This window comes from Carassius carassius, chromosome 11 (assembly GCF_963082965.1).
Source record: "Carassius carassius chromosome 11, fCarCar2.1, whole genome shotgun sequence".
Taxonomy (NCBI): domain Eukaryota; kingdom Metazoa; phylum Chordata; class Actinopteri; order Cypriniformes; family Cyprinidae; genus Carassius; species Carassius carassius.
The window spans coordinates 27,865,434-27,889,244 of record NC_081765.1 but is presented as its reverse complement, the minus strand read 5'-3'; the positions used below and the strand labels follow the sequence as shown (position 1 = coordinate 27,889,244).

The following is a 23,811-nucleotide window of genomic DNA, read 5'->3' as shown; positions in this document are numbered from 1 at the left end:
CATGAGAATTTCATATATTGAATCTGACCAGCACCTCTTCAAACTTGTATGCGATCATAGCGAAGGCCTTAAAGATGGCATCTGTGGGTCCAGTGATGGTGACGATCCTCTCAGGACAGTTTCCCTCTGAGATGTTGATGCGAGCGCCGCTCTATAGGATGTGAAAAGTCAAGTTAACCCTCATGTTCTTGTTCCGCTTCATGTCTGAGAGACTTCAAGACCCTTTTAACAGCTAAAAACTAAAAACACTTAAAGGTACAATTTTAAACTACCTTCCTCTATCCCATCTTAAAAAAAGTGAAATAAATTTCAAATCACTGTTTTTATTTTTACACAAACAACACTGAGGTCGGTGTGATTGAAAAAAAAAGTTGATCTCAACCGAACAAGAGTATTTTGGTAAAACTAATTAGCAAAAAGAAACATACCTCTTCACGCATCTTCTTCACAGTTTCTCCTTTCTGTAACAAAAAGAAGAGTTGAATATTTAGATTCAGTGCTTAAAATAAACACATATATAATATACTGAATATATTTAATATATCTATCAATCTATCTACCTATCTCTCTCTCTCTCTCTCTCTCTCTCTCTATATATATATATATACACACACACACACACACACACACACACACACACACACACACGCACACACACGCACACACACACAGGTCAGTATCTAACATACCTTTCCGATGATGCTTCCCACTTCCTGCAAAAAAAAAAACACAACAACAACAAAAAGTACCAATAAAGTCATTGCAAGCGTAACCATTCACAACTGTATATGAACACACTTCCTCATGAAAATTGCTTGTTTACGGTGATTTAATGAGTCTAAAAGATCACTGGTGCTGACAACCCCTGATTCACCTTGGCCTGAAACAGTGGGTCAGGAGAGGACAGATCCCTGAGGCACATAGCAGTGACATCACAAGCCCACCCCCATCCACTTCCCTCTGTACTGCTCTGCGGACTCAACTTACCTTGCCATGCATGAGCAGCCGGATGGTCAGGGTCACATTCAGCCCACCCTCTGACTGGACTTTGTTGAGTTCCATACTAGGAGTGGAGGTGAAGCAGGAATATGGTCACGTGACAGGAAATCCCCAGGAGTAGGACGAGAATGATGGTACAGCAGCCAACCAGTCACCTGCAGGGGGGGGGGGGGGATGAGAAAATCAAACAAGAGTCATGAAGAGCCCAAAGACTTCCAAATGAGAAACTAAGATGGTCGCAAAAGGTTGGGTTCCGCCCAGGAACCAAAGCTCAGAATTAAAGGAATGTTCCTGGTTCATAATGTTGTTTGTCAAAGAGAATAATTCTGACTTGAATATACTATTATTGAATGGTCTGTGGTTGGTATATGTTATTGAAAAGTCTCTTATGTGTACCAAGGCTTAATTTGCTGAAACAATACAGTAAAAACAATACTATTGTTTTGTATTTTAATATATTTTAAAATGTTATTTATTTCTGAGATGGCAAAGCTGAATTTTCGCATCATCACTCCAGCCTTCAGTGTAACATGATCCTTGAGAAATCATTCTAATTTTGTACTCAAGAAACATTTCTGATCACTATTAATGGTGAAAACAGTTTTGCTGCTTAGCATTTTTGCAGAAACTTCTAATATTTTTTTTCAGGATTCTTTGATGAATTCAAAATGAACAACATTTATTATGTAAAATAAATCAAATATATAAATAGATAAAATTGGGTGCAAATAAATAAAACACTTCAGTCTGTTCCAGAATGTTCATTTGAAGCTTGTAGTTTTATTAAAGCACTTACATTAATTATTCAGTAAAACCCTGCTTTATTTGAGCTTTTCAAATCATCATTTTAAAGTTGAACGACTTTAAGATGGATGTCTAATTCCAATTGATTCCTGTAAAGACTGAATATAACCCACTAGTCTCATGCCAACATGTATTTTAATTTTTGTAGCCATACATTTTAAATACAGTGCATGTTTTATTGCCTGTTGAATATTCATTAAAATTACCTTACTGTGAGCGTGACTGTTTTTTTCGTGATAATCAACATTATGCTGTTAGTATAGATTATTGAATATGTAACATTCCTTTAATTCTACACACCGAGATATTTAATAAGCTTTTATATGCATAGTTTGAACACAAGAGGGAGCACTTTACAAGTAATCAAATTCAACTTAATATCAAATTCATTGCCAGGCAGTAATCTTAAAATAATTTCATAATCTAACAGCTGCTGAGATCATTCATCCAAATGTTCCATGGGCTATCATGCCAAGTGTAAGAAGATGTGTTTTACAAAAACGACATCCTGACCAATCGGATCTCAGTTAACTCTTAAAAGAAAATAAATAAATAAATAAATAAATAAAAAAAATGTGTTAGGAATCTAGATTTCTCAGCATCATTGTCCTAATATTCAAAAAGGTTCTCAACACAAACACACAGTGACAATATTCCAGGTAGGCAGATATAGAAACTACACAGAATTTATACAAATTGAATACCTATCATTAATAAAGCTCTGCACATTCAGGCCCAAATCAAGTCAAATTATTTTAGTTATAATAAAGAGAAAGAAAACTAAATTCTTCTAAAATTTGATTAAATATAATGCAATAAAAAACTAAATATTGACGATAATTTGGTTCTGCTTAAGCGAGAAACATCAAACTCATATGCAGATTTCTGTGCATTTACCATAAACAAGGTCATATAAAACAACCCATTTTCCATTTTGTGTAAAAATTCATAACTTAATAAATTCAGCTTATTCAAATCAGTTTTTTTCTGTCTCTCTGATCCCTCTGATGATTTCTCATGCTCAGCTGTTTTAATGAGTATCTGTCTGTACTCTGGTGAGGGAGGGGGAATCCTCACAGCTTCAGACCTGTCCCTTTTTGGTGATTTATGCCGTCATATGGGTCTGGGGATCAGCAACGATTGAGAGATTGAAACATTAAGCCATTCCAGCACAGCTGCCAGACCTTCGAATGAAGCACAGGATAAAGAGAGAGCAAAAAGTGAATCATGGTGACGGGAAAAAAGCACAGGGAAAGAGAAATAGCGTGACTGATCAAGGATGAGATGTGCGGAGAAAAGTTTTAAGCACAATTTTGCATGTTACGTGTGAGAAGAGACGCAAAGAGAAAGCAATGGAAAGGTAAGAAGAGATTCACATGGGTATACGAGATGAGCTGCCAGCTGTCCGCAAATCTCCTGCTTAGCACAGATTGCATAAAAATTCTAATCTGAGCTAAGAGCATGCAGAAGCAGCAAACCAAATTGACAGAAGTGAACCGCCCTGTACTCCAGCAAAACCATTTTAAGAAGCCCCTGAACAGGGAAAAAGTGCGCTCAACTGTAGCAAGTGTACTTTAAATCCTAAGTATAATTTTAAAAAACTGTACTTGCAAATAATAAAATATTAATCTAATAAAAAGCCACTAAAGATTATTTAAAAAAAGTACACATTCACAAGTTTTTTTAACACACTTAAGTACGCATGAAAAGTGAATTTTTTTAAATAAAATGTCAAGATTAAAAGATTTACTTTAAAGTACATTTTAAATCATTGTTTTAATCTTTAACATGATTTAAAAGTACACTTATTTTGATGTACTGACCAACATAAAGCAAAAGTAAAGTACTTGATTATAATTTTAACTGCTGTGTGTTATTTAATATGACAGGTAAAGTTTAGATTTTTGTAGATTTCATTTTATTTTAGCTGACATTTATTTCAAGTAACAGTGATGTTTTAAAGGGTTCATAGGATGCGATTTCAATTTTCCCCTTCTCTTTCGAGTGTCACAAGCTCTTGGTGGATAAAGAAGATCTGTAAAATTGCAAAGACTAAAGTCTCAAATCCAAAGAGATATTCTTTATAAAAATTAAGGCTCATCCACACCCCCCTAAAATGGCTCGTCCTAACACGCCCTCACATGTCTATGTCACGATGTGTGCAGAATTTCATAACACTGCCCAAAAGTCGCTGTGTGTTTCCTTGTGAAAGCGATACTACTTTGATTGGCCTTCCAAAAGAGGACACAACTAGAAATCAGTTGAGTTGAATTTCAACACTGTTCCAAAACAGACCAAATCAAATATTAAAATGTGTGCGGCATTTTATGGAGGATGATGACTGTTTCCTGAACCAGTATAGCCTGCAATGCGTCTGTGGCACAAAGGCTGTTTCTATAAAGTTGGGCAGTTCAAACTTTGCAATGACAGTCTGGCGCTTCTGACTCACAGCCTGTAAGTAGGTCTGGGCAAAAAAAAAAAAATAGATTTTTTCATTTATCAGGTTTTTTAAATATCAATAGCATTTTTATTAAACCTATATTCACTGAATGTAATAAAAAAGAATTGAGAGCTTGATAATCAAAATCAAATCAAATCGGGACATCTGAATCGATACCCAGTCCTGTACATATTTTATATTTAAATAATTTGCCAATGATGATTCAAACCCAAGTTTTGAGCAGTAGAGCAGGCTTGTTGTTTGTTGTTTCTCCGATCACAAATGCAATGGTTTTATGTTTAAGCAGAGCGATATGCAACACAACGCTTAAAAAGACAGTAGAAGTCATTTTAATCAGTAATTATGTTCCCACTGGATGCAACAAATGCCTTGTTTGTAATGGGTTTTATTGATTTTGTCTTGTCTGATGTCCGGATCGTGAACAAATCTTTCTATTTAACCGGATCTTCTTAGTGAACCGGTCGAACCAGTTCACCAAATTAAACTGAATCGTTTGAAATGGTTCGCATCTCCAGTACACACTAATCCACAAATTACTTAAGTTATTCAGTTTACAAATGTGCCTTACACTCCCTCTGATGTGTAATAAACCAATATCCCGAGTTATTAAGTTACTCCTAACTAGTGGTTGACTCATATATCACCAAGGCAAAGCCGATATATCGGCCGATATTTGGAATTTTTAAAATATCGGCAACGGCCGATAAGTTTTTCTGCTTGGCCGATGTGTTCAAGGTGGGACTTTTTTTGACGGCGCTGAGAGCTGCAGCACCTGAGTGCACACAGTGCTCACACTCTCTCTCTTGTTTGTTGTTAACAGTTCTGTCTAATACAAATAGAAGTCCGTCTAATAATCAGAACAGTTAAACAAAGGAATTAAAGTATACAGAAACTATTATAAAGATTGCTTTCATATTAGTCCTATTAGTAATAGAAAATAAAACATTATAATACTTTCTCATTTGCCATCAGCATTAAGCAAATGCGCATTTAAATAATTTAAACAAATCTTTGTATGACTAATGAACACTTCATTTCACAAACCTTGCAAACTTAGTTGAATCCAGCTGTGAGATCTTGTGAAGTGTGCATTTTTATCCAGAATGATCACGTGTTCTCTGCGTGATGGTCAGTCTGTGAGAATTGAATGCATTAAACTTTAATCTCGTGATTTCAAATTATGCTACGCTTTATGCATTCGCCCACTGTCCTATTCATGTAATTTTCACTGTGTACTGTATGTAAAATGAGTGTTGCCCTGAGTTTATTTGAAAAATATGATTCCCAATGCACAGAAACTTCCCAGAATACTGAGTGCCCTGTTGGTTACAGTGCTTACTTTTTTTTTATCATATTTTTATTAAATATGTATTTATTTGTGAAAAATACTGTCATCTAAAGTATAAACGTTTCTTTTACAAATGTATTGTTTAATCCACTGTCAAATGATTGCAAATTCCTTAAATATTAATAATAATTGTAATCAAATCATATCATATCAGCTTTATGTCGTCTATCGGTCCCTACTTTCGAAAATATCGGCAGTCAAAAAAAAATAAATCACATATCGGTCGACCACTACTCCTAACAGTACATTGATTGAACTGCAAAAAGACAACCGATGATGGGATGTGCATGAGCAGAGCAGCTGGACTGAGTCTCATGCTGCTGGCCTGGGAGATGGCATAGTATGTTAAGGGATGTAAAATACGGGTATGTAACATTTCCGTCACATGCTTGAGGCATTCGGCCAATCACAACACACTGGATAGCTGGCCAATCAGATCACACCTCGCTTTTTCAGAACGATGAGCATTGTAAAATCAATGCATTTCTGCATTTCATTTTTCAGAAGGCAGGGCACAGAGGAGAAACAATAATGTGCATTATATGAAAAATAATGTGTTTTTTTTAACCTTAAACTGGACAAACACATTGCATTACACCAAATACACAAAATAATGTTATTTTTAGCAGCATCATATGACCCCTTTAATGGTTTTAGTTTTAGTTAACCATAATTGGTTTTAGAAAAACACTCTTATGTTCAACTAGTTGCATATGATATAAAATTTGAATGATACTCCTTTTAGTTAATTGCAAATAACATGCAGTTAAGTTTCCAAAAACATTACATTCAGTTTGCATTAAAGTACACTCTTTTCATTATCTAGAAACTCTTAAACACACTGCAATATTTTGGAGCGACAACCACATTTAAATGTGATTCTGATTCTGATTCTAAATGCTAGAGTGAATCCCTTAAATTGCAATCAGAAACATTGTGCAGTATAAATATGGTTGGAAGCACCTACAAGGAACATGATTAAGAGAAGTGACAACTGTATTTATCTGCAGTGAGCACATGGTCACGGAGAGCATACAATGTTCCACACTTCTCCTCGTGACACACTTAATGTAGTAGTCCTTCATGCGCCTCAGATGACTTAAATCTCAAATGCCTTAAGTTCAACCCGCATGAAATCTTATCTAATTAAATCAGCCTGTAAGACAACAAACAACACGTATACTGTGGGTGAGGCAATAACACCTTGTGGCAACTTTACAAATAAACCCATTTTAGAATGAGGAAAGGCAATCTTATCGTTTATGTGAAGCTAATGCTCTATATCTGGTGCTTCAATGAAAAACTGCATGAATAACATGAATATTATTACTTAGATGATCATGTTTAGTGAACCGTTAAGAATGCCTGAAGGATTATATTTTTAAAGTGCTGCTTTTTTGTATAGTTTGAGGTGACATAAAAGAGTGCTTATATATATATATATTATTTCATTGTGTGCATGTAGGATACATAGAATATAAAATTTGTCATAGCAAGGCAATCATCCCAATTTTAATCCCCAAACATATTTATATATAAAATATATTTTATCCACAAATGTCTTGTAAAACTTACTCAAATAATCTTTATTTACAACTTTTCAAAAATATTTTTTTGAAGTAATATATATATTGAAAAGTGTGTTTAGTTCCTAAAAGCCCATAGGGCCAAAACTGCTTGCACAAAATAACCCAAATACAGAAACCGAGATGGTCGGTGGTCAACAGCCCACAGAATACAGTGGACATCTGAACGCTACATCTGTGTGCTGATTACAGCAGTCATCAGAGCAAAAGCAATGGCTGCATAAACACACTCATGTGTCCTTTCATTCACTTCTTCTATTGATGTTGGAGTGTTTGTTTTTTTGAAGGAGCGAGCACATTTCCAATGCCTTTCAAGAAAGTATGAGCAGATAAAAAATTAGCCATTGAAATACTTCACATTTTAATTCTATTTTATGTTAATCATAAGTCTGATATCTTCCCGGTGGTAGATAAGCTCAGTCTTTGCTGAAGCACAGGATATAGAAAGTGGGTCATCCCTTCCTCTAAAGAGCTTCTGGCCCCTTCCTCTGTGGTACCTATTGAATTAATCACGCTTTACGCTTGGTCAAGCAGAGCTCCCAAAATGCTCCTTTTTCTATCACTCTCTACTTTGCTTCAAACGCAGCACAACACTGTCTCATATTAATTCATATAAATGACCAACAGCCATACATGTTATACAGTATCTGTGAAATTATGTTGTTTAGTAAACAACAGATCAGACTATATTTAGACTAAATAAACACACAATTCTGACCGCACATTAAATATTAATTTGACATTCTTAAATGGATTAAATAAAGCTAAAATCAAATCAAATATTGATATTAGATGAGAAACTTAAATTCAAAATAGTAAATGAAATAGTAAATTTACTTAAACTTAGCCTGAATTAAAAATAATGCTAAAGAGAATAAAATAAAAAAGCACATACCGGTTACTCAATTACTAAAACTAAAATGAAATACAATATACAAATAAAAGCTAACTGAAAATATTAATAAATAGAGTAGCACTTTATTTTATTTTACAGTCCTGTTCTGCATGTACACTATGTACTTGTTATAGAAATTGCAATAACTGGGTAATAACTATGTAGTAAACCTAACCTATCCCATGTAATATTTTCTAGTAATTTCTTAGCTAAGTACACTGTAAGTACTGGTACGTAATGTAAGTGCACATAATGTAAAATAAAGCAACCATAAATATTATATTGTATGAATTATTATATAATAATTTATTATATTACATCATATTATATTATATTATATTATATATTACACTGTCCTGCCCCCTAAAACATGATTGACTTAAAATGGAAATGTTACGATTAAAATAAAGTTCTGCAGATGAACCTAGAGCTGCCAGTGTCTCATAATGTCTCATAATTATTTTTTTTATTCCCAGTATCTCTGTTTTCCACTTCACCTGACTTAAAATCTCACAGATTATTGCCTCAATTAAAAAAGAAAAAATGAAAAAGAAAAAAAATTCTGTTAACTTACAAGATCAATGGATGATGAAGACATAAATTACATGGATGATATGAGAAGTGGATACATGGAGTGTACACAAAAAGACATTTCAAGGAACATTTAAAACTGGTGTTTTTGTAACTGCTAAAATAGGAGAAAAATAATAACCTTATTGCTTACAATGGTGTGACCTTGTAATAAGGAAAATAACAAGAGACAGAACCCGAGGCTGCAATTCACTACAAGACAACCAGAATCAAACACCCAACTTCCTATGACATGACCACCGCAATTTAAGCAGTTCTGCAATGAGAAAATAAATCAAAATGCTTTTTTTCAGACCATAGGCAGTTTTTCTAATTAATGTGAAATGGAAAAAAAGTTATTGAACGTCAGAAGCAGAAAGACTGCATAAACAAGCCATTTGTCAATTGAGTGAAGTGACATTCAAATAGTGAAGTGACATTCAGCCAAGTATGGTGACCCATACTCGGAATTTGTGCTCTGCATTTAACCCATCCGAAATGCACACACACAGAGCAGTGAACACACACACACACACTGTGAGCACACACCCGGAGCAGTGGGCAGCCATTTATGCTGCGGCGCCCGGGGAGCAGTTGGGGGTTCGATGCCTTGCTCAAGGGCACCTCAGTTGTGGTATTGAAGGTGGAGAGAGAACTGTACATGCACTCCCACCACCCACAATTCCTGCCGGCCCGGGACTCGAACCCACAACCTTTCGATTTGGAGTCCGACTCTCTAACCATTAGGCCACGACTTCCCCCTATTGCTCAAAGGTATTGACTCCTACTGGCAAAAAAATCAAAATCAAAAAATAATAGATATATGGCTAAAGTGGTGGCACAATCACTGTATTTCTTGATAATGAGAATGGGCAAGTGCTGTACTGTAATGAAACCTTTTTATCAAAATAATCAACCACTGACATTAAAGTTAAGTGAAATTATGTGCACAATTTGACGTGGTTTTGATTGAAACATGGACTCAGATTGGAAGATGGGCTGAAAAGAAACAAGGGTGTGTGATGTCAGCTTTAAAGGAAAGCCGTTTCAAAGCAGACCATCACTTCGACCAAGATCACAAAGACAAACTTTTTTTAAATTCAGAATAAGATGCACTAGGTGTGCACAATATGACCAGGAACATGCATTAAAACAGAATTAGTGACAATATATTTACAATTTAAAATTGTTCTGTTGTCCGTTTTGCTAACCTTTTGATTACATCTTTCATGAACAACACATTTTTTTGCAAAGTAACATTTTTGGAATCGAAAACGGAGAGTCAAAAAGTCAATGCAGGCAAGTCCATGCAAACTGCTGACACACTGTCCACTGTTAAATCACGTTGAAGAGCAGTTGAAGGGTGCTGAGATTGTACATTTACAGCACCCTACTTACTTTAACTCAGTGATTCCTAAATGAATACTCTGAGCAGAGACATCAAAGTCTGTATGTCTATGAACAACGCTGATATCCAACAAGCACCAAATCCCAGTATAAGACAGCATGAAATGGCATTAAAAACTCATTTTATTTTTATCAAACAACATAACACATACTTCCAAGTAACAATTATGTTCAATGAGTGAAAGAAAGTAGGTTGGGACCAGATTTGATTAACAATGTAGACAATTCTGTGATTTCACACCAGCGAGTGTGGTCCTCTTTGGCTGGAAGAGGGGGGTAGGTCCCTGTACTAGTGGGCTGGCGGAGGGGCCTGGACAGTTCAAGCGCCATGATTTATCGTGTTAAACACATCACTAGTCCTGTCAGTGTATCAAGGACGAGAGCTTAACAAGAGGCGACAGTGTTTATTGGAGACACTGGCTCATGTGAGATTTCAGGGCAAATTATAGCTGGAGGCAGTTTGTCTTTTCTATTGCTCTTGAAATCACAATCATGGGCGGGCACGAGGATGAGAGACCAAAAGCAAACAGGAAGAAGGGAGGTAACAGGAATAATCGGCAGTATAGTGCAGAGGAAGCAGAGAGGCCAAAACAAGAGCCAAATTAAATTGTTCACACTGTCTAAACTATTTTTACATTTTGTCCTGGTTTAGCCCTTCTTTATGGAAGCCCATTTCCGCCACTAAATAAAAAATAAAACAAGGTAATTGCGACTTTTTATCTCACAATTCTAAAATTCTTTTTTTTTTGTTTCTCAGAATTGTGTGATATAAACTCGCAATTCTGACTTTTTTCTCGGAATTGCGAGTTTATATCTCACAGTTCTGACTTTATAACTCGCAATTCTGAGAAAAAAACTCAGAATTGCATGATATGAACTTGCAATTGTGAGTAAAAAAGAAAGTCAGAATTGCAAGATATAAACTCGCACCTGCAAGTTATACAGTCAAAATTGTGAATTATAAAGTCAGAATTGTAAGATATAAACTTGCACTTGTGAGTTATAAAGTCAAAGTTGCAAGTTATAAAGTCAAAATTATGAGATATAAACTCGCACTTGTGAGCTATAAACTCAAAATTGCAAGTTATAATGTCAGAATTGCGAGATATAAACTCGCAATTGCAAGAAAGATAACAGAATTGCGATTTAAATTCAATTTTTCAAAAAAGAAATATAAGAAACAAATCTGGAAATTTTCTATGATAAAATATCAGAACAAATCTAGTAATTATCTTTTTACCAAAAAATGAAAAACGTATATGTAAAATATATTTAAATGTAAAAGCAATCTGATAATCTGATAATTTTCACAGAATGTGTGTCCATGCAATTTTGCAGAATTTGAACACCTGTCAATCAAAGTTCTACACATCCTCCACCTCATCCCTACATATTGTATTACATTTAAACAATTCCACATATTTCCCCCCAAAACAGGGCTGAAATTATAAAAAAAAAAAAGTTCCATTGGTGCCCGATCAGAAGGGTCATGCAGAGATTTTAGATGAATCAACAGTATTAGTGCTGAACATGAAAATGACAATAATCAAAAAGTGAATTTTCAATTGTGGGTAAAGAAAAACAAGAGGATTAAATGTTACTTGTGTAGTGCAACAGAATATGATTCCAAACAGGATTATGAACTCACAGCATCCACTAAGATTTATAGCAAGATCAAAAAGAAAAAAGTTAGTCTTTAAAGATGTCTAGCGTTTGCTAAACAACATTCTATATTTTCTACTATAATAAACATATGGCAAATGAACTGATCAATCTGAATAATAAAAAAGAAACAGTATGTAAATAAGTAACAGACCACCCACTTCGGATGTGCGTTCACAAAAGTTCACAAATGTAAATGCAAATGGTCCTCTTAATACCGATTTGAAGATCTGTAATATGATTGCTTCTACTCAGAGAGGATATTCTCTCTGTGATGAGGTCCTTATGATGGGTCATCACTCTAACTGTGGGGAGGAATTAAACCTCTGAATAAAGAGCAGGCTAGGAGCATTTAATCTACAGCCATTAGATACACAGAAAGGGAATAATGTTGGAAGATAATGTATGATTCCTACGACTGTTGCAATTTTTTAAACACCGAAAACACAAAGCAATAGAAGAAAAAGAAAAAAATAGGGGAAAATGCTAAATATAATATAAATATAGTCTATCTACCGTCATCTGGCCTGCCCTAATCCTCCATTCAAACATAAACCAGCCATAAGTCTGCTTCATAATTCCATGCCATGAGGAGAATTTCACTGCAGGAACAGTTGCTTTCAAAATACTTACAATTAACTTATGAACCCTATTGTACCAACTCAGTTTATGAGTGTCAAATACTAAATTGTGTATTTTGTACTTTTTCCAACTGCACAATAGATTTTTTTAAGATAAATGAAGCTGCATTTTCAGCTTGGAATTCTATGATTATAGGATGGTGGAATATCACAAATAGGATGACTTAGTATTTTCTTGCTGTTTAGCATTTGTTTTCTATAGTTCAACAAAAAGGGAAAAATGTTCAAGCAATATTTGCCACACAAAATGTTTTTATGTGAACAGAAACTTTAATGGGATAACTGAAAAAATAAACTGAAAACAAGAATGATGTTTAGTAACAGGAAAACTGTCTTTTAAATCACTATATATATATATATATATATATATATATATATGTGTGTGTGTGTGTGTGTGTGTGTGTGTGTGTGTGTGTGTGTGTGTCTGCAAATACATTATATTCACATTATATACAATATAAAAATTAAATAATTGGTAGATAGGTAATTTATTTATATTTATATTATATTACATATATATATATATAATAATATATATATAATGGTTGCTAGTTGTGTCCCTAGAGCTTTAAGTAAAAAAAGTGACCATTTTAATTATCTTTCAAAAAATATTCATAGTCATATCCTCCATTGTTATTATGATAAACAACAAAAAACACAGCTAATTAAGACCAAGCCAACTGTGCACAATGCTTAGTCTTTGTTTTCCTTTATTGGATTCCCTGCTCATGCACAAAATGAGCAATCACACATTTTGATACAGATCAAGTAATTTGCCCAATCAAAATCTTTGATGAGAAACGTGTTGATTAAAATAGCCAGTCATCCAAATATTGATTCCCTAAACACAGAGTGCAAGCACACAAGTGCTTAAAACAAGTGATAATACAGGATTTCACTGTAAAAAATAAAATTAAAAAAACATTGGGTTTTCTGGCACAAGTGTTCCCTGTGGGCATGCAGCATCACCAGGGCTGGGGTCTCTTTGGCTGGGCGTTGTGTTATAAGGGAGGCGCATGAACACTCTTATGTGAACAACTCTAGAGGAGCCTTTTGTTGCAGTATGCGTGTCTGCAGGGGCACCCTCCCCTACTCAGCCTGACAGGCGCTTCAAAAACTGTCAGCCCTGATCAGTCGCCCTTGTCTGGATCTCAACCCAAATTATAATCAAGAGCTCAGTTGCCCAGCAATGCCAATGCAAGATCAAGCAAAACCGATCCAGGGATCTGAGAGCCGGGATAACGGTACCAACGACCCATGCTATGCTAACGGCCTACTAATCGAAAGTGTCGAAATGCTAAATGGAGACACCTCTGGTCGTCTCAAGGCATCACAGTGAAAACCATTTCTGAAATCACCAACATGCTTGTAGAAAGCTCAATATGGATTTAACCCTGCATCTTTAGACACTTTCAAAACCATTTAAGTCAACATGTGCACATAAACTTATAACCAATTCAACCAACATTCAACCCTTGTATGAGAAAATTCCATCAATTCATTAGACATGTAGGGAAGATGGTAGCACAGCAATATAACCCTTCAAATCTAAACTAAGTTGAAGCAATCTCAGGTTCAGAACCAATAAAACTCTTTGTTCTGTTCATAGATAAGTCTACTGAAACGCTAGTAATGGATGGACTCCATAGCAACATTTTTTAAGACAAAATCTCTTCCGTGCCATTGTGACAGATAAAGAACGCATGATGATAATTGAAGTAATGATGACGAACAAAACTGTGTACCTCTAGAAGCATTAATCAAAGGGCCGAGCAGCGTTTAATGTTGCGAACTGCCATCAAGGTCGGAATCACAACTGAGACACACAACACACAAGTCACAATCCTTCACGCCATTCTGTCTGCGGCATACAGACTACAGTCAAACAATATACGAATATATCCAGAAATGCCACAGCCTACAGCAAATAAAGCAAATCAGTTCAAAATATCACAAGCTAGACCACAACAACATAAACGTCAATATATCTCTTGAGATGTAAACACCATTTAATTGAATGTTAACTGTTCTATATATAGTATAGACTATATATGGCCCAAAACTCCTGGCGTTAGGAGACTTGGGCAAGAAGAATGATTCCAATGGATGAATCCAGGGGAACATCATCAATAAAGACATCATAAGGTAAAATTTTCAGTTAACTGACAAAGAAAATGCCATTTCTTATGACCAATCATAACTAACCAGGCCACAATGTTATATCAAAGCATATGTTAAAAATAACGTTTGAAAACATAAAAAGATTTACCTTCACAGAGCTCCTAACTGATGGCCACCAATACTGATGTTCGGAAAGGACTGAAATTAAAAACCACAGAGGGAAAATGATTTCTCCAGCGATGTCTCGCTCAACCCCAATGGAACGGCACCATTTGATTGGTCCTGGTATGAGGTCATGTGGGTAAGGCGTTGGACACGTGATCCCTCACCGGATACAATGTGCAAATCACAAAAAAATTGGCTAAATCCAAATTTTACTGCATCAAGTCCCTTGTTTGTCGACAGCATTATCAATGCTTGGGCTGAGATAAAGGTTTTTGAGGCTAGAGGAGTCCCACTATGCTCAGCGAGCAGCCCCAGGGGTATTGGGGGCGGAATCAGCACCCAAGACTCCAGTCATCTGGGTATCTCCAGCGGGCGACACGTCAACAAAGCTGTACCCACCACTGCACATGCCCATTTCTGCAGTCTGGTCCAGCCCAGGGTGCCTGGTCACCATCTGTAGACTCTTACATCAGTTACTTCTGTCATTACACTGAATTTGTCTGTTGTGACATTAAAGATTCAACCTTCACATGCTTCTATGCTCCTTCTACCCCACTCGGTCGCAGTGTTTCTGAGCTGTAAGACATACAGCATGAACAATAAAATCAGGAGAACAGACTTGGCCTAAAAACCAGGAGGTTTAAGTCGGGTGAGGGGTGGCTTTCGATCAACATCACAAAATCTGACAGTCCTTGTGTCTACCAGTCATTTTAATCTGGCAGAGTGAGGAATTATGGGGAGCTCTGCCGGCTCAATCTGGATTACGAACCCCTGGCTAATTTGCTTCAGTTGACCAGCAGAATACAAATTAATCATGCATCAATGAGGTTAAAACCCTAGAATCATGACTAAATAACTGTTACTAATGCAAATATTTGAATGCCTTTGAAAGAGGGTTTAAAAATCCAACATAAGCAATTTCAGAGGTATAAAACGCAAAGCACAGTATGCCAACAATTGAGAATGTAGGTACTGCTGTGCTTAAGATCAGCCTAAGACTTCAACTCAAAAGTGTCCAAATTTGAGACCAATTGAATGGGTGCTTCTTTCGTTCCCCACTGATATAAATTCAATCCAGTCAATGAAGGCAACAGAAACACTAATTCAAATAGACAAATGTTCAAACAGACATTCACAAAGGGAAAAAACTTCCAGTGATTCCAGAGAAGAAGTGCAAAACAAAATCATAAACCCAAGATATACGTTCTTAGTGGAGCTTATCTAGCATCCTTACCAGTTAGAGAATAGTTCTCGAGGTTGAGTAAGGACCAGAGATGGAAGATAGTAGGCACAATGAGAGGAGCGTGAATGTGCACTAGCCCTATAAGTAAACTCAAACAATGCTCCAAGCAAGGTCAAAAGGCAGGGTGGGGTGGGGAGGCACAATTGAGTTGTTTGGGAACATCTATGGGTCCATCGTACACTCATCAGTTAAGCAAGCTAATAGGCCCTGACGAGCATGAAGGAGACAGCAATCAGAGTTTGAAAGGCTAAAGGTCACCTGGTCTCATAGAAAACACAATGAAAATTCTGTACAAAACATCAAATCAGTCTCTTGTTCTTCAAAGTACCATGGTTCTAACAGTGCTCTACAGAAGCACTTGTTGGATTGATCAGTTTAACTTTGTCCGTAAGCCCTAATTGAGCCACAAGCCTGCAGGGTTTAATTAAGCAGCTCATTACTGACTGCATGACACAAGGGCCGCTTTATTGGCTCAGTGCTTTGCTTCGAGAGACCTAAAAAATCCATAAATCGCTGAGCACAGAGGGAACGTGCAAATGCCTATGCCATTAACCCATGATAGCAGCGGCCTCTTATTTTATGCACACAAGCAAAATCTCTTTCCACTCAGATCCTCAAAAAGAATTCTTCACGATGTTCTTAGTGAGAATGTGAGGAAAAAAAGGTTCTTACCCCAATATCTTAAAAATCTTGGGGTCAGCATGAGAATGATTCTTCCTTTCAAAGAGGAGTGGATGCTTAAGACTCGTTGCCCCGGAGGTTTGGAGGAATTCTGTAGTTTAAGTGTATCCCTTGGCCATACCTTCACACACAGGCTAAGGATAAGTGGAAAATTCTGTAGCCTCAGGTCTTGATCACAACGCTGCGGATTGGCTTTTAAAGCCTTTATGCCACCCCTCTCACCCAAGCCTAGCTAGAGTCAGTAATGGAAAATTTCGCCTGACCCTCCATTTGGTTGCAGTGAGAGCTTACAATAATGGGACACCCCTGCAGCTAAAACCAATAGCTTCTGACATCAATTTCAAACGGAACATTCAGGGTGGAACTTTATGTTGCACAACCTTGTTAAGGCCATGTAAAGTACAAAACATAATACTTTGCATAAAGGATAAATGTACATACTGTATGTGCTACATCACTGTTATTAAAAGAATAGTTCAACGAATAAAAATTTAAATTCTTTAATCATTTACTCACTTTCAAGCCGTTATAAACCAACTGTATGTGACTGACGTTCTTCTGTGGAATAAAAAATGTAAAATTTTAAAGAATATTTGGAGATATTAAAAGTCTCCATTCACAAATGTTGTGTGTATGTGTGTCTAAAGAGACCCTTTCTTGATCTGTCGCATGAGATCAAGAGTCTCAAACCAAGCAATACAAAAAACAAACAGAAAATAAAATGTTTTTGAATAGAAAATATTTTTAACCACACTGACTTTCATAGTACTTGTGACTATGAACAGTTGAAACATTCTTCAGAATATCTTCCTTTGTGTTCCACAGAAGTAAATCAGTCAGTCAATCATCTTTGGAACAAGAGGGTGAGGAAATTATAAATATTTTCACTTCTGGGTGAATCTTTTTAACACTGCTGAAATCTAACAACAAAGAGGAGATGACAACAGCTTCCCTATGTCATAAACATTTTTTCTTTGTGTATAAAGTTTTGAATTTAGCATAAAGACATGTGCAATGAATTAACTCTAATAATCATCGGGAAGAAGGAGGCGGGAACCGGCGGACAATCAAATAACATTTTAATAATACAAAATAAACACAAAACAGCGCACCAGCCCCTCACGGACTACTGGTGCGCTCAAATAAAAACCAAAACACAACTAAAAGCCCAGGCCTGGTCCTCTCTCGTCCTTCACTGTCGTCGCTCCAGTTTTATATCCTTCCATCTCCTACGTGGGACTCGAGACCGGCGGTGGGCCGCAGGTGCCACTGATTTGCCCAATCACTGCCGGCCTCACTCGTGTTCCCACGTCCCTCGGCCCCACCCCACTCGCCACAACATGCAAAAACGAAACCTTGAATCTATTGTGGATGCATAGAAAGAAATGCACAGAATGCAAGCTGCTCTCAAAAGGCAATTTATTCAGAGACAAACAGCAATGAGAATGAATGCAAACACAGGCATACTTGCCTTGCATGGCTTTACTTCTTTATTGTATTTTTATTTTATATATGATGTTCCAAAAGATTTCTGTTTTAAATAAATGCTGTTGTTTTTAATTTTCCGTTCATTGAAGAATATTAAAAGAAATATTAAAGCGACACAACTGTTGTCAACAGTGATGATAGAATATTTCTTAATATTTCTGGGGAAACAGTTTTAGAAATCTTTCATTTAAGAAGCAGGAGTAAATATTTTGACAAATGAATAATATAAATACAAAAGCAGAAGTTAATCGCATAGAAGTGTAATGCAAAATTATAATTTGGCGCTGAGATATTCAGCTATTGTGTATCAGAAGGAAACAGGCGGTGCATGTTAATGTAGTCCATCCTCCACTAAGATGTCTGTTCAGGTCAGCTTGGCAGCACCCTACATGGCTCAGCCTTCCTTAAAGCAACGCTTCATGATCCTTCAAAAGGCTCCAGTGATTCAGAGAGACCTCTTAGAGTCTTCTGGGACTTTTCTTCCTTCCTGTCCTATGCTATATTTTCCTGCATGCACCCTCTGATCCAGAATACAGAGACTAAACACTACAGCTCATGTGGCCAGGCGCCGAGACCCATTGACACAGGACTGAAGTGGCAGATGAAGATGTCACAGCGACTCACTAATAAAGTTCTCCCAGTGTTCTCTTGCCAAACTCCCTCTCCTCATAACCACTTCAGGCTATTCTTTAGAGCATGTATGACTCCTACTGTCTATGCTGGCAATGTTAACACACAATACAGAAAAAAAAAACTGGTAAGCCAAAGTCAAATATCTTTTATAATGGTCGGTCGGACATACAGTATACTATATTGCCTATATTTGACACAAAAGGACAATAAAATTGAGACTGCAATGCCAGCAAGTATTTGCAAAGGCCTGTAGAACAAGTCTAAATAAATCGGCATGCATTTATCAGTGTCTGGACGTTTTTCTCAGGGGAGTTGTAAGATATCATCCACACTTTCTGTTGAGAAGGCAAGAATAATAATAAAAAAAAAAAAAAAAATTTAAACTCTGCACTCTGAGTTGTTGACTCAAATTGTATTATTATCATTATTATTATTATTTTTTTATCTAGAAATGAGGTTGTCTTTTTTTAAAGTTGCAGATATTTGTTTTAAAACATAACGTAATTGTAAGCTAATTTAAGATAAGAAATAACCACACTGTGAAATATAAAGTTGCAATCACAAGAAAGACATAACTGCTAAAAGAATTGCAATTTCCGAAAACTAAACTCACAACTGTGAGACATTAAGCCACAATTACAAGAAAAAACACAATAATGAGGAATAAGTTATAATAAGTTATAATATAAATGTAAACTCATAATTGTGAAATATTAAGTCACAATTATGAGAAATAGTCGCCAAAAATGAGAAAAGGCTGCAATTTCAAGGTTTAAACTCACAATTGTGAGATAAGTTGCAATTACAAGGAAATGTTGTGCTGTTAAAGGCTGTCACAACAGCTACAGGAAGCTCAAAAATGTTCTTGATCAAGAGTGTTATGATCACAAGCCAACAATAAGAGCAGAATGTAAATGCCCAAGACCATTTAAATTGCACAAGATGCCATCCAACGACGACGGTAAAAGACAGTGGCTCGCAGCACTTAATTTGAAATGCCCGCCTCGTAACGTCCATGTATGCTCATTCCACTTTGTGGACAGACAACCAATGACAGAAAATACATATCCTGAACTTTGGCTTGGATTTGATCACCCATTAAGTAAGAAGAGAAGACGACGAACGTGGCCGTACGAAGGTGAGAATATTAACTAACGTTATTTACACGGCTAACGTGCTATTAGGTCTGCACAATTAATTGAAATGCAGCTTATGATACAATCATTTTAGTATGTCTAGACGACCAAGTTCTCATAATGTGTACTTAAACATCTTAAAGAGACCAGCGTTTCATTCAGCGTTTAAGTGTATTCAATATTCGATATATATTCAGCATTAATGTATGTGTTATGAAAACAAAATTTTGTTGCAGTAATTTCAGTGTTATCAAATATGATAATCACAAATGAACACTGTTTTATTTAACATATTTATAGAATCGGCTCATTAATTGACTTATTCTGACTCATATATATATATTGGCAAAGTGTGGTTTGTCTGATTATTTTACCAGCTGTAAATGTATAGTACCTTAAGGCCTGGTTTTACAGACAGGGCTTAAACTAAGCCAGGATTGGGCCATAGTTCAATCAGGACATTAAAGTTTTTTATTTATTTATTTATTTTTTTTTATAAACGTGCCTTAGAAATTACATTACTGGTATGCATCTTGAGACAAAACAAAGGCACTGATATCAGTCAGTCAGTGACAGTTTCTTTCAGTGGAGAGTTCACCATATTGCAGCTCAAATCACAACATTTAACAAAATAATACCTAAAAGTAGTTGTTCTTTAACTCATTTTGGTTAACAAAATTTGGAAAGTCAGCATTTTGTCTTTCATACAATGCCAATTAAAAGTGTGCTAGTGCTAAACCACAATTCTGCATTTTATATCCTAAAATTAATTAGTTAATACATTTTTTTGTAATTAACCATTTTCTAAAAATAGAAACTCACCCTGTACCATATAATAACCCTTATGATTTTAGATGCTTCACTGTATAATGCCTTTTCTGTATTTACAGGAGCTGGTGTTAACCCAGAGCAGCATGGAATGGATGAAATGAGACCTGTAGAAGAGAGTCTTGCATCGGTCCCCAGTCCCAAGCAAACAGATGTTGATGACAGCAGCTGTACATCTAAAACCTTTACCTCTGTTGGAACACAGTGGGAAGACCACATCTTCGAGGAGCATTGTTATATTAAGAGACAACACAGTATAACTTATGTAAACTAGTCAACGCAGTGCGATACATTCAAGCCTCTTACTCTGATGAATGACTATGACTCAAATCTCTACACTGGGCTCCCTTTCCACACATTTCATACCCTTGTAGCTGTTCTGCGTCCCCATGAGAATCTGGCTTGCCAGACTGAAATTGAAGAGCAAATCTTGCTCACACTAATGAAGTTGAAATTAAACCTGTTGATAGAAGATCTTGCCATTCGATTCCGTATATCAGTGAGTCAAGTGAGGAGGATAATTTCTTTTTGGATTGACACCATGGCTGCAGTCTTGAAGGAACTGATACCATGGCTCCCCAAAGAAACAATCAGGGCCACAACACCAGAGGCATACAAGCAACATTATCCCAATGTTACCTGTATCTTAGACTGCAGTGAAAGTGCAGTGAAAGTCCAAAGACCAGGGAACCTAGACTCAAGGGCTAAATAATACAGCCACTACTATGCTTGCAACACCATCAAGTATTTAGTGGCTATTGCACCATGTGGTCTAGTAATGTTTATATCTGCAGCATATGGGGGACGCTGTAGTGACAGATTCTGGCATTCTCGAATACCTCCATCCAGGAGATGAAGTGATGGTGGACAGGGTTTTTTGATTAGAGACTTGTTGTTTGAAAGAAAAGTCAATATGATAATTCCTCACTTTGCCAACAAAATGCAGCTAACAGAAGTCACATGTATATATATATATGAAAGTATAAAGTCACATGTAGCCGCAGGATTGCAAATGTAAGGATACATGTTGAACGTGCAATTAGGAGACTGAAAGTATACAAGGTGTTATCACAAACCTTGCCTATCACCCTTGTGCCAAAGATAGATAAAATTCTGCGTATATGTGCAGCTTTAGTGAATTTGCGTGGTGATCTAATCCGTGAAGCAGATAATTAAGTTTTTTTTAAATGAAATGTTGTCTTCTTCAACTCTCTCTCATGATTTATTTTGGAGAATGTTGGTAACCAGACAGTTGATAGTAATCAGACTTCCATAGTCTTTTTTTTTCACTATGAAGTCAATGGTTCCCAACAACTGTCTGGTTACCAACATTCTCCAAAATAAATCATTGTTCAACAGAAGAAAAAAACTATACAAGTTTGGACTGACATGACGTTGAGAAAACAATGACAAGATTTTCATTTCTGGATTAACTCTTCATTTGATGCTCACACTGCTGCATTAGTCATGTACATATATGTATATATGTGTTTAATAACAATACTTGACATTTTAACTTCTCAAAAATCCATCTCAGTGTGTTTTCTGTTTCCTTGTGCTATGTACATATATACACTTTAATCTAATATAAATAAATAACACACAAGACTTTCTAAGTGCAAACCCTGTAAACAAGAAAATATCACATACATAAAAAAAAATGTTAAAACCTGCCTTGACACCATAAAAACTGTTTCTCCATGTCAGCATCTGTACAATTTTTAAAACTGTTAATCTTTGTTCACCAGTAGGTTAATCTTTTTTGACTATATGTAAGTATTTGTCATTCAGTTTGAATCGTCCAGCAGTGAATTCATCCACTACTCTAGGAAGCATCACTGAGAAGTAAAAGCCTCTTAGTCGAGTAACCTGGTCTGTTAAATACTCTGCATCGTATGGTACATTTATCAGAATGTGTTCCTTTGGAGACCAGACAAACAGTTTTGCCATTCTCAACCCTGTACAAAACATGCCTAATTGTATCTGACTGTAGAAGCCCCTGACTCCGTTCTTCTGTAATTCAGGCTTGCCATCAACCATTTGATATCACTATTATTTATAGTGAAATGATCTGATAGAGAGGTGGTGTTGTTCTTGGGAACGGGACACTTTATTTCCAGTAGTTCCATACCATTTATTATGCCATCAGGGCTTGCAGACAGCCATGGTTCTGCCAGGCTGACCCTGATACCTGAGTGGGAGACCTGTAGACCTTTTTCTACAAGAAAGCTACAAGCTATTGCCTCTTTCTCATTTCCATACTTTGTAGCCGCATTACCTCGAAAGGTAGGAAAGAGATGCTCTCTCATGAATTTATCAGGATTTGTTGTTGCTCGCACTGGTACACTTTTAGCTGAACTAGCAGTGATCCTGGGCTGTCTTGCACTATGCCACACCTCTGACAAACTCTGATTTTGTGTTTGAATCTCCAATTCAGCTGCCTGGTCAAAGTTCAGTTCTATGTATTTGCTGTAAAATGCTTTACATTTACAGCAAGTCAAAGTCTCTCCATGTGGCTGGTGGACTTCTAAGCTCTCAGTGTCATCTCCTTCCACTGATACATTGGCAGTGTAGCATTTTTCCAAAAGACTGTTTTTAATTCAAAAAGTGGTTTTGTGTCTGAAGAACTGACTGTATCCCTGAAGTCTTGATATGTGTGTCATAGCTTGGTGTATATTGTAGCCTTTCTCCCTCCCTTGTTGAAGTGGCACCATCTACACCCTCAGCTTTGTGATGTCTAAAGGTCATCTGACTGATTCTTTTCTGTTCAAGGTTTCTTCTGGTTCCTGCATTCCATCTACACTGCTCATCAGTGCAAGATAGCCCTGTCATACCACTGATCACTGCATTTTGCACCTTTCAAAAACCAGAACATATTGTTTACTTTATTATTAAACAATACATCACCATTACATAGCACTTTTTTAGAGCTAAACAATTTAGTTATAACTGAAATGTATATTTGGTTAAATACTGCTCTAAAAATACGTCTTTACATTGTATCACGCAGTCAGTGCTTGAAGTGGGCAGGTGTTTTGCCATATTATTACCCCCTAGTATTGTTAGGTTTGCGTTTAGCTACATTAGAAGTGTTGCTGTATTTATAAATACCCACCTTCCACAACACAGCAGCAGCATGACTA

At 36.4% G+C, this 23,811-nt stretch overlaps 1 protein-coding gene across 11 annotated transcripts in view; it reads right to left on the bottom strand.

The window, feature by feature from the left end:
• Nucleotides 1-23,811, bottom strand: part of LOC132153137 (poly(rC)-binding protein 3) — a 70,640-nt gene that overhangs the window by 11,125 nt on the left and 35,704 nt on the right. For 10 of the 11 annotated variants that reach the window (XM_059562423.1, XM_059562421.1, XM_059562428.1 and 7 more), the window contains exons 5-8: nt 988-1,154; nt 690-713; nt 429-461; nt 35-151 (exon numbers count right to left, since the gene is read on the bottom strand). In XM_059562423.1, coding sequence (XP_059418406.1) covers nt 35-151; nt 429-461; nt 690-713; nt 988-1,062 — 249 coding nt within the window. In that variant the 5' untranslated portion in view covers nt 1,063-1,154. Of the gene's footprint in view, nt 1-34; nt 152-428; nt 462-689; nt 714-987; nt 1,155-14,642; nt 14,770-23,811 lie in introns of those variants that run through there. The other variant, XM_059562420.1, reaches the window with a different exon arrangement.